Genomic DNA, 12,864 nt, shown 5'->3' with positions numbered 1-12,864 from the left:
GAGGATATTGTCGCTGCTGCATTCTCTGATAACGACTCGCTTCAACGGCAACTCCAAGGAAATTTATATAACACGAAGACGACGACGCACCTGCAATTTCTTGCGGGCGCGGTCAGCCTGTATCATTGTGAGGTGCAGCTGTGCTAACGCGTTCAGAGCATGGAAGACGACATACCACTTGTCCGGCGATTATTCCGCGTTCGATTTCATGTTTCTACGCTCAATCCGCTTAGTATCACTGTGATTTGCATGGTACCGTTTGTGTGAAGAACATACCAGCCATTTCCGCTGCTCTTCCGCTACAAATCCTGGTTCACTATCACGGCAATCCATCCAGATCCGCAGGAGATGATACCGAAACCAGTCGACTCGATCCATTTGCTCCGGGGTGGCCACGTAGGGCACTTTTTCCTTCATCCATTGCCTATGTAGCGCCCAACATGGTGCATAGGCTATCGGAATCAAGTATTGTGTCCTTCCCCCTTTTACTTGCCACGTGGGTGTCGTGTTTACGACGATGCCAGCGTAATCGTCAGCACCTTGGTTGACGACTATGCTAAAGTGTTGATATACGTCCGGAAGTTGCGCCAGAGATGCGCCGCCCCATGTAGTCATGATGCAGATCGTAACTTCTTCCCCAGGCGCGGCGCTCATCACAATACATGGCCGAAATTTGAGACCCGTCCCGAGATCGCCGAGTGACGAATCTTCCGATGCCTGTGATCCTGGCTTGTCCATGTCGAAGAGTACTACGAATGGTGCTAGCACGCTCGAATGTATGGCGGCGATATGACCGGGTTCTGGTATGTATGGTGCTGCAGGTGCGGACATCTGACTGTGACCAGAGACCGATGACGAAGAGAGGGGATACATGATTGTGGAGTTGTCGCCGAACAAGTAGTATGAAGAAAAACTGTGCCTTCAAAACTCGAATGCCCGCACTGCGAGTTTTATATGTGGTGAACCCACGTGCACGCGCGAGCCATCGCGACAAGTGCGCATGATGCATCAGGAAGATAATGCCTCATGAGAACTACGAGGAGGCTAACCACGCGTTTCCCGATAGTAAGGGTCCACGCTAGAAGTTTGCCATAGGTTCCGTTCTGATGCATTAACACCACGAGTCAAAAGTGCCAGTCGATTAAGTACTGGCTTCTGGATTGTTCCTTACTGCTGTTGTGCACAACGTTCAATTCAAATTCTCAACATAGTAAGAGGTGGCAGGGATGCACGCACATACATGTGAGACTTGTCGCGCGTAAGTTCCACCCTCTTCGGAAGTTCGAAGGTGCAATCAGAGTCAGGAGGTGCGAGAATGACGCTAGACACCGGCAGAGAGAACGTCCACTATAGACATAGTGAACCGATCACTTGACCCTTGAGGAAAAAGACAATGTTCATAGCCCGAGGAGCCACCAAATATGGGCCGAAGTATTGTTACTATTCGGAGTTCCGGATACTCTACCGTACATGGCGTATCCAAAGAAAGTTTATGATTATCGCCAATGGATGACGCGTGACGGCGACATGAAGTACTTAGAAGGCTCGGAGATGAAGAAGGACTCGCCACTGGTTGTATTAAGAACCCATGGCGCTGAGAATAAGATCACAATGCGCGAACCAGCTAAGATAATTGAGTTTCTAACATCGGCTGACAAGAGACGAATATCCTGGTCAGCGGCTGGTCTGATATTTGGCCCGTTATTTGGCCGCGTGGGTCCACAACTCACCTGACTTAAACGCACTTGGGCGCCTTTCGTATACCTGAACACGACGATGAGCTCGTACAGGCCCACAAGAGGTGTCGTACCACCGTTTGGCGTTTATCTTGTCTTGTGGTTGGATCCAGTCAAGATGGTGCAGCACTTTGACGACCCTAATCTGCAAGCGGCCGCGCGCCAGCTGTCTCCTGGCAAATACATAGCCTATGTGGCCGTCGTGCGTCTGCCAAATATGTGTAATAGTCGCAACGACACTGATGCAGCTGTGTAGAATACTGACTTTCCTATATCCGATCGCCCATGGTATCGGTGTCTCGTACGATTCGTTGGACTGGGTATGCCACAAGACCAGCCTGACCAGTTTGTTACCCCCGATATGTGCGTCCCTGTATTCCCGGCAACCGAGCATCCTGCAGGTCGCAGATCCTTTCAGCCTTCAAAACCCTTTCCGTTCTCGAATTGCTACCTGCATACGTGGGTCTATGCAACCGTCCGTTTCCCTTTTCGACATGTTGATTATGGAGATGCATGGGAGATGTCAGTGAAAGACATGGCGGATCATCGTCGTTACATGAATGAGGACCAGCAGAAGCATAACATGCTCATCGAGCAAGGTCGAGATTGCTCACTCTTCAAAAGTTGACATTCACTGACTCTTGCATGAATTCTCCAGCTAGTCCGCCGACGAAGATCGAACCTGTTCCGTCAGCGCCTAGCAGCATAGTCGAAGTCACGCCTGATACCACTGTAGGATCAACAGGTATCGTAAAAGTAGAGGATTGGCTCAAGACTACGGATCGCAGCCATGAACCCCTCGAGGAAATGCATGCGGACGATGAACTCGGTCCTGAAGTCTCCAGTGACGATGCACCTGACTTGCTGCCTGAAGACGAAGTCTCGCCTTCTACTCCCCCTAGCGAAGACGATACCAACAGCCTGGATGAGGTTAACCAGCTCTTCGCCAGTGTCTTCCGTCCTAATTTTTCTCACATCGATGTCGATGTAATACCCATGGTCGATTTTTCGTTCGACCTGACCGAGGTCAAAGAACTCTTGGATCCGCGCGGTTTCCTAGAGGAGGCGGAGGCCATGGCTGAGTGTGTCTTGTTTCAACACCTTTCATATCACACAAGGTATGCTGACAGGTATTCTGGCCAGACTCATTCGGAAATTCCGCGCAGGCACGCTTATTGACGTCCCCGACTCCCATGCTCTTCCAGATCACTCTATGGCGTCCCGTCTGGACGACCATACAATTTCTCTAGATAGCCCGGTGGCGGCCTCTCCGACTGACCCCCTGGCGGTCCTTCCGAGCAACTTCATGGTGGCCCTTACCAGCCATGGCGATCCTAAAGCGACATCCGAACAGTGTCCCAGCCCGGTACCTCCAGTGAGTGATAGGCCAATTGAGAACGTAACCAGCAGCACGTTGCATCCCAGCGCGAACGCTACCGCCGATGTCGTTGACTGTGCGGCGACTCACGTCGAAGCAGCACAACCTCTCCACGATACACCTGCTGAGCTGTCATCTGAGCCAAAGGTCACTTCTTCATCACCGGGCAAAGGGTGGTTCTCGCGACTTCTCCCGAGATGCCAAGATGGCTCAGATGTTTCATCTGGATCGCACGGAGGTTCGTCGTCACAAAAGCCCGTCATTCTATTATTCATCAACCCATTCTAGCCTGGCACCTTTCAAAATGGAGTGGACTAACAATCTACACGAAGGTTTCCGCGGCCGTGACCAGCATTCGCCGTGTTCTCCATTTGCGCCGGAGCGGCGGTGAAAGACGCTAACGACGTTTCATACATGGCCTACCTCGCTGTAGTAGATCGGTGCTGTTCATGGAAAATATACACAGGCTATCAGTATTGCCAGCGCGAAGTATTCATATGGCCCCGCCTGCATGTACGCCTCAAGGCTAATGATAAGGTACGATTCTAGGGTCCCTGTTGTACAGCGCAGCGCTGTCGCTTCAGATGGCGAGTCATAGAGATCAAGAAGAGTAATCCGAGCCCAAGAGAAACATGGGTTCTGGCTTCGGTGCCTAACGATGAAGCCACAAGTGCTGAGGAAGCCAACGCAGGACAGGCCTAGGTACCGGTCCATGATCTGCTTGATTATCCGCGGCATCCTCGAGTTACATCGCCTCTCACCTCGTGTTTGCCGGTCCTAGGGTTGGTATCAGAAGTCAAGTTGAGTGATCTCCATGTCAGCACCATGCGGCGTCAAAACGTGAGAATCCTAGGCTAGGATCGTCGAGGACAGGAGGACACGGAACCAAATGTCAGAAGTCTGAGTCATTCGGCGGCGTCAGGAGGATGATGTCTATGTCCGACGATGAATGGGACACTCACTGCTAACGTTATCGTCGAGCATCGAGCTTCTCCGTTACGCTATGCATCATAGCTCATCTAAGGGACTGCGGCGATAGCCAGAAGATAGCCTTCTATGCAGCCTTTGCCATGCAGCGTCTTCCTGCGGCTTCTAGGTTGTCCTTGAGTGCTACGACGAGTGAGTCTTCCCATGAATGTAAGCCGGTGAAAATACATGAAAGATCCGTCTGCTCCTATCAATTCTGCCGGGGCACACGTAGCATCAGCACACATAACGACAGGATCGGGAACTGAAACTAAGACTCATGGCGAGTGGTTGAAAACTGACACGTTTAAAATACGAGAAAGTGACTACGAAATATAAACGAAATAATCACGCAAGATTTATAATGTAGCACACTTCGGGAAGCTAGGGAAGGTTGTTGCTCTACACTGGTCGCTCTAAAGCTCATACCGCGTCTACAAGTTTGAGTATTGCATTGATGACCGTTCACCCAATTCTTTTGAGACGTTTTATAGCTCAAGCGAGAATAATGTGTGACGTCGAACCAAGTCTCAATAACAAAGAAAATTTACGCGACTTACCTTGAGGATGAACAATGTAGTACGTACGGGGTGTTTGATCTAAGTAAGTTGTTGAGACTAAGTAGTGGTTCGAGAGAGCAGAAAGAACTGGATTTCTCGGCGTCGACGCCGGCTCATAAGTGTACAGGAAGCTCCGACAGCTAAGGTATCATACACGGTTTGCGAGGAGGAAACGATGCACATACAAAGCAGTGATCGAGATGGGAGCCCGTCCGGGGCACAAGCAAGCTAGACTCGACGGATTCAGCTCGGATCCACTCCTGGAAATGTCTCAGCTTCACGAGAATATCCTTCCAGCGCGTCATATTCACTCGCGCGTCTTTCAGCCCTCAGGAGCGTGACGACACTGGTATTCTCGTTCCGCCTACTCCAGTCGCTTCCTCTCGCTTTCAACATCGTCTTCGCAAGCCCGAGAATCGAAGGGGAACAACACCACGTACTAATTTTATCCTTGGTCGTTGGGAGAGAGAGAGAAAAGAGAGAGAGACCGAAACCTTCGACATTCTTCGTCCGGCTTTAGCGCGCTATCCTCTACCATGGTGACCCCAGAGTCTGCGACTCGGACATCCTTTCCTGTGGCGATGATATACAGTTCTAAGGTAGACTCCCACATAACAGTACTCTACGCACCTGTTGAAATTTGCGGGCTAATCCCATGCCTGTGGGGGCCCTGATTTCCTATCATTTGACAGTCAGCAATGAGAATATAATATTGAGATAACACCGTACCGGATCTGGATGGTGGGATCTATTCTGTATCATCGTGAGATTCAGCTGTGCTAATGCGATCAGAAGACAGAAGACGACATACGATTGACGCCTTCCATGATAGTAAAAAACGATGTTTCTACTCTCAGCCCGCTCAGTATCACAGGAACCTGCATAGTGCCATTTGAATTGAGGACATACCGCCCATTTTATCCGTTCTTCCTCTAGGAATCCTGGTTCATCCTCAGTGCGTTGATTCCAGGTCCGTATACGGGCATCTTGAAAGCCGGAAATTCGGTTGATCTGCTCTTCGTCGACCATGTGGTACACACGATCCCTCCCTTCCCACCGCTCGAATGACATCCTATGGGGTATGAAGGAGATCGTAACCAAGTGCTGTGGCTGTTCAGTTTCAGACTTGACGCGCCACCGCGGTGTCGTGTGAACGACGTTTTCATCGTGATCGTTAGCAGCGGTCTGATTGACGAGTACGCTGAAGTGTTCATACGCATACGGCAATTCTTTTTCAGAATCGCCGCCCCAGGTAGCCATCAAGCAGATTGTGACTTCCTCCCCGGGTGCAGCGGTCATGACGACACAAGGTCGAGTTTTAGGACCCATCCCAAAAGTACCGAGGGTTCTGTCTTCCGTTCGCGACGTCAGAGACCCTTCCTGGTCATCGCTGAAGAGTATTCGGAACGGCGCCAGCATGCTCGAAACTACGGCACAGACATGACCACGTTTTGGTCTGTATGGTGGGATGGGTGCAGATGAAGAGAGAGGATGCATGGTCGTGGAGTTGTTGCCGAATGTGTCGTATATGAAGAAAAGCTGCGCCTTTAAAACTCGATTTCCCGCACGACGGATTTTATATGTGGTGGATTTACCGCCCGCGCGCAAGCCATCGCATCCAGTACGTTGCTGAAGAAATCAAGAACCACGAGAAGACCATACATGCGTTTTCCGGTAGTATCCAAGGGTCCTTGCTAGAAGCCCGCCATAGGTTCTGTATTGATGCATTCACACTGTGAGTCAGATGTGCCACTCGATAAGGTACTAGCTTCTGGATTATTCTTTGGTGCTGTCATACACGATTTTCAACCAAGTTTCCGGCGTGGTACGGGGTGGCAGGTACTAAGGATGCATGCACGCTGATGTGAGACTTCTCACGCAAAACTTCCACCTTCTGCAGTTCGAAAGTGCAACATCAGAATCACGAGGTGTGAGAATGACACTAGAAGGGTCAACGGCAGGGAGAGCGTCCTCTACAGGCATAAATTGATCAACAATCGATTTCAGCAGCCCAAGGATCCATCAGTTTTGGACCGAGGTGTTTTCACTATACGGAGCTCCGGATGTTCTACCGTGCATCCGAGCACTTGGTACACGAAAGTACCTGTTTCAGCAATTTTTATGCTAGAAATCCTCATAATTGCCTACTGTGGATGGCGCGCGACGCCTGCATGCACACCGGGTCACTGTCCATGTGACTCCATTTGGCGGCTACGTGCCCAGTATGAGGAATGGGCAAGGATCAGCCACCAGAACTCAGGGCGTTGAGAATATGGCGACGCGTGAACTAGTCAGAAATCCTGAGTTTCCAAGCATCTGTACAGGAGAGACGATCGTCGTGGAGGCCCGGTCCGATATTTGGCCAGCTGTGTGGCTGCGTGGGTCCACTACTGACTAAAACGCGTTTGGGCGTCTCGTGCGCCTCAACACCGATGAGTTCGCCCAGGCCCACCAGGGGCGTCGTACCACCAAGGGGCGTTTACCTTGTCCTGTGGTTGGATCCAGCCAAGATGATCCAGCACTTTGACGACCCTCTTCTGCAAGCGGCCGCGCGCCAGCTGTCTCCTGGCAAATACATAGCCTATGTGGCCGTCGTGCGTCTACCGAACATTTACAAGGGTGGCAACAGCACTTATGCTGTTGCATAGAATACTGATTTCCCTATGCCCGATCGCCCATGGCATAGATGCCTCGTGAGGCTCGCTGGACTAGGTATGCCTAAGGACGAACCTGAGCAGTTTATAACCTCGGATATGTGCGTCCCGATCTTCCCAGCAACCGAGCATCCTGCAGGTCGCAGACCCTCTCGGCCTACCAAGCCTTTTCCTTTCGCAAACTTCTATCTGCATACGTGGGTCTATGAAACTGTCCGTTTTCCATCTGGGGGTGTCGATTACGGGGATGCCTGGGAGATTTCAGTGGACGACAGGGAGGATCATCGCCGTTATATGAATGAGGATCAAGAAAAGCGCGACATGCTTATTGAGAAAGGTTGAGATCGCTCACTCTCTTCGTAAGCTGTCATTCACTGAATCTCGCATGAATTCTCCAGCTAGTCCGCCGGCGAAGATCGAGCCTGCTACATCGGCGCCTAGTTGCACAGCTGAAGTCGCGACAGATACCACTGCAAGACCGAACGGTATCATCAAAGTAGAAGATTGGCTCAATACAACGGACTACAGCCAGGAACCCTTTGAAGAATTACCCATAAGCAATGATGTCAGCTCTGAAGTCTTCAATGGCGATGCTCCCGACTCGTTACTCGACAATGAAGTCTCGCCTTCCACTCCCCTGGGCGAAGATGATGCCAATAGCATGGATGATGTTGACTTTCTCTTCGCCAACCTTCTCTTCCCCGATTTCTCGAACATTGACGTCGACGTGATACCCGTGGTTGGTTATTCGTTCGACTTGACTGAGGTCAAAGAATTCTTGGATCCGCGTGGTTTCCTGAAGGAGGTAGAGGCCATGGCTGAGTGCGTTCTGCTTCAATTCTTTGCATGTCACTCATATGCTGACAAGTATTCTGGCTAGACTTATTCGGAAATCCCGCGCAGGCATGCTTATCGACGTTCCCAACTCCTATGCCCCTCCAGATCACCCCATGGCGTGCCGTCTGGATGAGCATACAATTCCTCTAGATAGCTCGGCGGCGGCTTCTCCGGCTGACCCCCTGGCGGCGCTCCCCAGCAACTCTATGGTAGCCCTTGCCAGCCATGGCTATCCTAAAATGCCATCCGAACAGTGTCCCAGCCCGGTACCTTCGGTGAGTGATAGGCCAGTCGAGGACGCAACCAGCAGTACGTTGCATCCCAGCGCGAACGCTACCGTCGATGTCGTTGACTGCGCGGCGACTCATGTCGAAGCAGCACAGCCTCCCCTCGATACACCTGCTGAGCTGTCGTCTGAGCCAAAGGTCACTTCTTTACCACCGGGCAAAGGGTGGTTTTCGCGACTTCTCCCGAGACGCCAAGATGGCTCAGATGTTTCATCTGGATCGCACGAAGGTTCATCGGGTGGACTAGCGATCCACGCCAAGGTCTACGCGATTGTAACTCGCATTGGCCGAGTCCTCCGCCCACGTCAGAGCGGCGGTGAGACACATTAGCCATTCCCTCATACGAACTCTAAGCTCCCCGTACTAGTAAACCAGCCATGTTCAACAAGAAAGATTGCGGTTTGAGCCAAACATTTCACTACTGCCTGTTCAAAGGTTACATTTTTGCTACTGTCGATACTGCACTTTGATGTGCGAATTCTTTGCTTTGTTAATGCTAATCGTCCCACATACATTCATCGAGTGTCCTGTATCGCGAGATGAGGACCAAGCGTCCTGTCATCTGAACAAGAAGTTCCACTTTGCGCGCTCAGAAGGCGCATCGCACCCGGAATGTAACCGCGGGACTCCGGGAAAAGGCACACGATGCACGAAGCTGATGGCTACACAGGCCACTCGCATCGCCGAAGCTGTCACTATGTGTGCTGCTTCTCCTGCGTGTACACCTCAAGGCCTGCGATAAGGTGCAGCTTGCTGATCGCAAAAAGGGTCCTACTGTGGCAAATCGTTCGGTATGTCCTAACCCCGTTCGGGAACGGTGAGAACTCATTGGATTCCTATTGTACAGCGCAGTACCTGTCACTTCAGATGGCGAGTCATAGAGATCAAAAAGAGTAATCCGAGCCTAAGAGAAACATGGCTTCTGGCTTCGGTGCCTAATCAGTCCGTGTATCGCAGTACGAGAACGGTATTTGTGCCACATTCGTAATGCGAGTGGTCCAGGCTATCACAACACTGCCTCAGAAGGTATGCTTCATCGATGAAGCCACAAGGGCCTCGCAGCATCCACGGATGAGGAACCCAACGAAGGACAGGCCTAGGTACCGGTCCATGACCTGCTTGATTATCCGCGGCATCCTCGAATTACATCGCCGCTCACCTCGTGTTAGTTAGTCCTAGGGTCGGTATCAGAAGTCAAGTTGAATGATCATCATGTCAGTACCATGCTGCGTCAAAACGTGAGAATCCTAGCCTAGGATCATCAAGGCCAGGACGACACGGAACCAAATGTCAGAGGTTTGAGTCATGCAGCGGCGTCAGGAGGAATATGTCTATGTCCGACGATGAATGGGACACTCACTGCTAACGCTATCGTCGAGCATCGAGCTTCTCCGTTACGCTATGCATCATGGCTCATCTAAGGGTCTGCGGCGATAGCCAGAAGATAGCCTTCGATGCAGCCTTTGTCAGATCTTGATCTGCGTGAGTTTACGATTGTGGGTCTCACATATACTCCCATGACAATTTCGATTTAACCTCAAACGGCAATTCGAAGCGAAACACGCAGTGTCTTCCTGCGGCTTCTAGGTTGTCCTTGGGTGCTACGACGAGCGAGTCTTCCCGTGAATGTAAGCCGGTGAAAGTACATGAAAGATCCGTTTGCTCCTGATAATTCTGCCGGGGGACACGCAGCATCAACCCACATAATGACGGAATGGGGAACAAAGACCCTACGCCTCATGGCGAATGAATGAAGACGGAAATGGCGAACGATAACTACAGTGGCCGTGAGTCGGTAGATGTATCAAGCAACAACTTACGCAATATTCGTGATGTGGCGCCCTTGAGACGCCAGGGAGGATTGTTCTACAGCGATCCCGCCAAAACCCCAGCATGCGTCTTCAAGTATCGCAGTGGCGGGGACACTGAAAGAAGTCGCTTGCGAGGATTAATCACAGGTCAACCAAGGACCACGCATCACCAAGTAATGTAGACACACCGAGCAACATGATGAGTGTACTTTATACAGCTGGTACATTTCACTGCGTTCAACAGCGCAAACAAGCCTTCAAGTTGACGCCGATTGAACCAAGCTGAAGCCTGAGTCAAGAAATATAGACCCAGAATTTAAACCAGAAAGTAACTGGCAATGCATCTGACGCACCAATATGTTCACCACCTCATACTCATCCGTTGCTTTTGTCAAACTCAATGGGCGCTTACATTACAATCTCGATGAGCGCTTGTACCACAGTATCGCGGGCGCTTCCTGCGCCTTCGCTGCACTCCTTCTACCAAGACGCCTAAGCCGCGTGTGCATCACATCCTCTGCTGAGCGTATAGTTCATTGCCATGAGTCAACTGGGTCTGTACGCTACTGCTTTACCAGGCAGCTCGTCCTTACAAGGGCCACCTTCACTGGACGAGTTCGTCGACTATTTAATATCTGAGACGACCGACACCACCTCCCTTGTCGCACAACTGAAGGCCTCCAGTATCAAGGATACACGAGACTCGTTTTTGACAGCAAAGCTTTCAAATGGCAAAGACCCCTTGTCTGTCCTAGATCCTGAGCGACACACGATTGGCTACTTGTACATTCTGTACGTCTATGGGCCTTCTCGTACTCAGCAATGACATGAACGCGTTATGGTCTCGTCAGATGTGCGCGATTGCACCAGAACTCCCAGGTTCCTCCTTCCACAGAGGCCATCGAGGAGTTTTGCAGGCGCTTCAATCCTCAGCACGCACGACTGTTGCCAGAAAAAGGTACGCGCATCTGTCCAAAGCCCTTACGACCATAGGCAGGAAATCTTCTATCTCAAATGAGATTTACATTGTCTGTATAGTCACGACGCTTGCGAAGGGCATTGTTGGCCTTGCACGGAAGCTTGAAAACGTGAGCGCCTACATTGTGCAGTGGCGTACTGCTGTCCCTCACTCTTGCCTAGCCTAAATTGGCCTTACGTCCTCTTCATGGTCTCGTAACACGCTATCCAATATCACCCGCACATCTCACTACACTTCATCCCATCTTCCTCACGGTAAGAGGTGTCCATCAGCTGCGATGCTAGACTGAATGATTTCGTTCGACGTAGCTATGCGTAGCGACTCAGCATTTTACTGCGGCTCTACCAGTGCTTGAAACGCCGATCACGACAATCGACATGTCGCTTTCAGATCTCACCTATAACGACAATCTCGTATATCATTATGCAGGCGGCGTGGCACTCGGTGCACTGAAGCGGTGGCGGGAAGCGGAGGAGTTCCTTGAAATCTGCGCAAGTTCGCCAGCACAGGTGCCGGCAGCGGTGCAGATGGAAGCATCGAAGAAGCTCGTTCTGATTCAGCTAATCCTGTATGGCAAGGTACGCACACGAGCAAGCGCACAAAAGTAGCTATAAAACATACCACCGATACAGACCGTCCCACCGCCGAAGTACACAAATCCAGTCCTACAACGGCTACTCAAGTCTTCGCCGTATGGCGCCTTCATCAAGTCATACCCGCAGCAACGCTCACAGCTCCTGAAGCTGATAGAGAAGGATATAGAGACATTCACCAATGTTGGTGCCTTTTCAATTTGTTACTTGACCGTCTGAGAACGTATCCTGTATCACAGGAGAAGAACCTCGGTCTTGTCCGACAGACGATCGACCGTGCGCCGCGATGGCTGATTAGAAAGCTGACGGCGACATATCTTACGATGGGCCTCGCCGACATCGCGAAGGAAGTCGGCATCGAGACCGACGATGAAGTGCGGGCGATCATCCTCAACATGGTAGGTCGCACTATCGCTCATCTAGTAGCTTCATACTAATACTCTGTGCGCAGATCGACTCAGGGGATATCAATGCAAGTATTTCCGCCGATGGAACAGTGACATTCGCGGATCAGCTCCCGCAGATCTCGAAGGCGGATGTCGACCGGCTGCTCAAGCAAGCACAAGAGCAGAGTAGGATGCTACTCGAGATGGAGCGTTCCATGAATTCCAACAAGGACTACTTGAACAAGGTCAGCCATAGCTCTCTGATCTCCGTCGATGTGAATACGGTCATGCGCTAATATATCTTGTCGGAGAATAGGCGATTAAGTACAAGGAAGAGGCCGGGTGGGGCGTGGATGACGACATGTTTAGCTCGACGGCGGCACAGACTGGATGGGTGGAGGAGTCTGTATTCACTTGAATACCTTGTAGATCTAGTTGTAGTCATCTCGCTATCCATTTGTTCGACTTGTATCATGGTAACCATGGATGATGCTACATGTATGTTTTGTACGAAAATAAATACGCGGCGAAGAGTTCTAATAGAGCAGAAAAGGAGTGTATGTCATGTATTCCCGACGCGAGTCGAAGACAAAGCTACAATCATTCATTTTAGGTCACGGCCGTTGATTACGACAAGGATCGCAATGCTTACTTGAGATCTTCCATAGAACTGGATT

The 12,864-nt window shown here is 50.9% G+C and overlaps 5 protein-coding genes across 5 annotated transcripts; 3 read left to right on the top strand and 2 right to left on the bottom strand.

Moving 5' to 3' along the window:
- Positions 1–189: 189 nt before the first annotated feature.
- Positions 190–831, bottom strand: POSPLADRAFT_1139475 (hypothetical protein; the record flags this gene model as incomplete). Its single annotated transcript, XM_024485039.1, has 1 exon — positions 190–831. The coding sequence occupies one exon, from the start codon at positions 829–831 to the stop codon at positions 190–192; it is 642 nt and encodes a 213-aa protein (XP_024340185.1).
- A 1,023-nt stretch (positions 832–1,854) lies between these two features.
- On the top strand, positions 1,855–3,402 carry POSPLADRAFT_1055452 (hypothetical protein; the record flags this gene model as incomplete). Its single annotated transcript, XM_024480639.1, has 4 exons — positions 1,855–1,938; positions 1,993–2,335; positions 2,395–2,818; positions 2,880–3,402. 4 exons carry the CDS (start codon positions 1,855–1,857, stop codon positions 3,400–3,402), a joined length of 1,374 nt encoding a protein of 457 aa, XP_024340184.1.
- A 1,769-nt stretch (positions 3,403–5,171) lies between these two features.
- On the bottom strand, positions 5,172–6,179 carry POSPLADRAFT_1069811 (hypothetical protein; the record flags this gene model as incomplete). The annotated part of the gene is made up of 5 exons (XM_024482373.1): positions 5,550–6,179; positions 5,452–5,487; positions 5,370–5,393; positions 5,271–5,318; positions 5,172–5,213 (listed from the first exon to the last, which is right to left on the bottom strand). Exons 1-5 carry the CDS (start codon positions 6,135–6,137, stop codon positions 5,172–5,174), a joined length of 738 nt encoding a protein of 245 aa, XP_024340183.1. The 5' UTR covers positions 6,138–6,179.
- Positions 6,180–7,150: 971 nt separating this feature from the next.
- Positions 7,151–8,925, top strand: POSPLADRAFT_1180331 (hypothetical protein; the record flags this gene model as incomplete). The annotated part of the gene is made up of 5 exons (XM_024488746.1): positions 7,151–7,234; positions 7,289–7,352; positions 7,434–7,631; positions 7,693–8,116; positions 8,175–8,925. 5 exons carry the CDS (start codon positions 7,151–7,153, stop codon positions 8,746–8,748), a joined length of 1,344 nt encoding a protein of 447 aa, XP_024340182.1. The 3' UTR covers positions 8,749–8,925.
- A 1,845-nt stretch (positions 8,926–10,770) lies between these two features.
- POSPLADRAFT_1045724 (hypothetical protein) lies at positions 10,771–12,483 on the top strand (the record flags this gene model as incomplete). The annotated part of the gene is made up of 8 exons (XM_024478842.1): positions 10,771–11,021; positions 11,081–11,187; positions 11,268–11,317; positions 11,370–11,462; positions 11,517–11,786; positions 11,841–11,984; positions 12,041–12,199; positions 12,253–12,483. 8 exons carry the CDS (start codon positions 10,771–10,773, stop codon positions 12,481–12,483), a joined length of 1,305 nt encoding a protein of 434 aa, XP_024340181.1.
- Positions 12,484–12,864: the final 381 nt, after the last annotated feature.

This window comes from Postia placenta (assembly GCF_002117355.1).
Source record: "Postia placenta MAD-698-R-SB12 unplaced genomic scaffold POSPLAscaffold_5, whole genome shotgun sequence".
Classification (NCBI taxonomy): Eukaryota; Fungi; Basidiomycota; class Agaricomycetes; order Polyporales; family Adustoporiaceae; genus Rhodonia; species Rhodonia placenta.
Note: the sequence above shows the minus strand (reverse complement) of the source record. Positions and strands in the feature narration are given on the sequence as shown.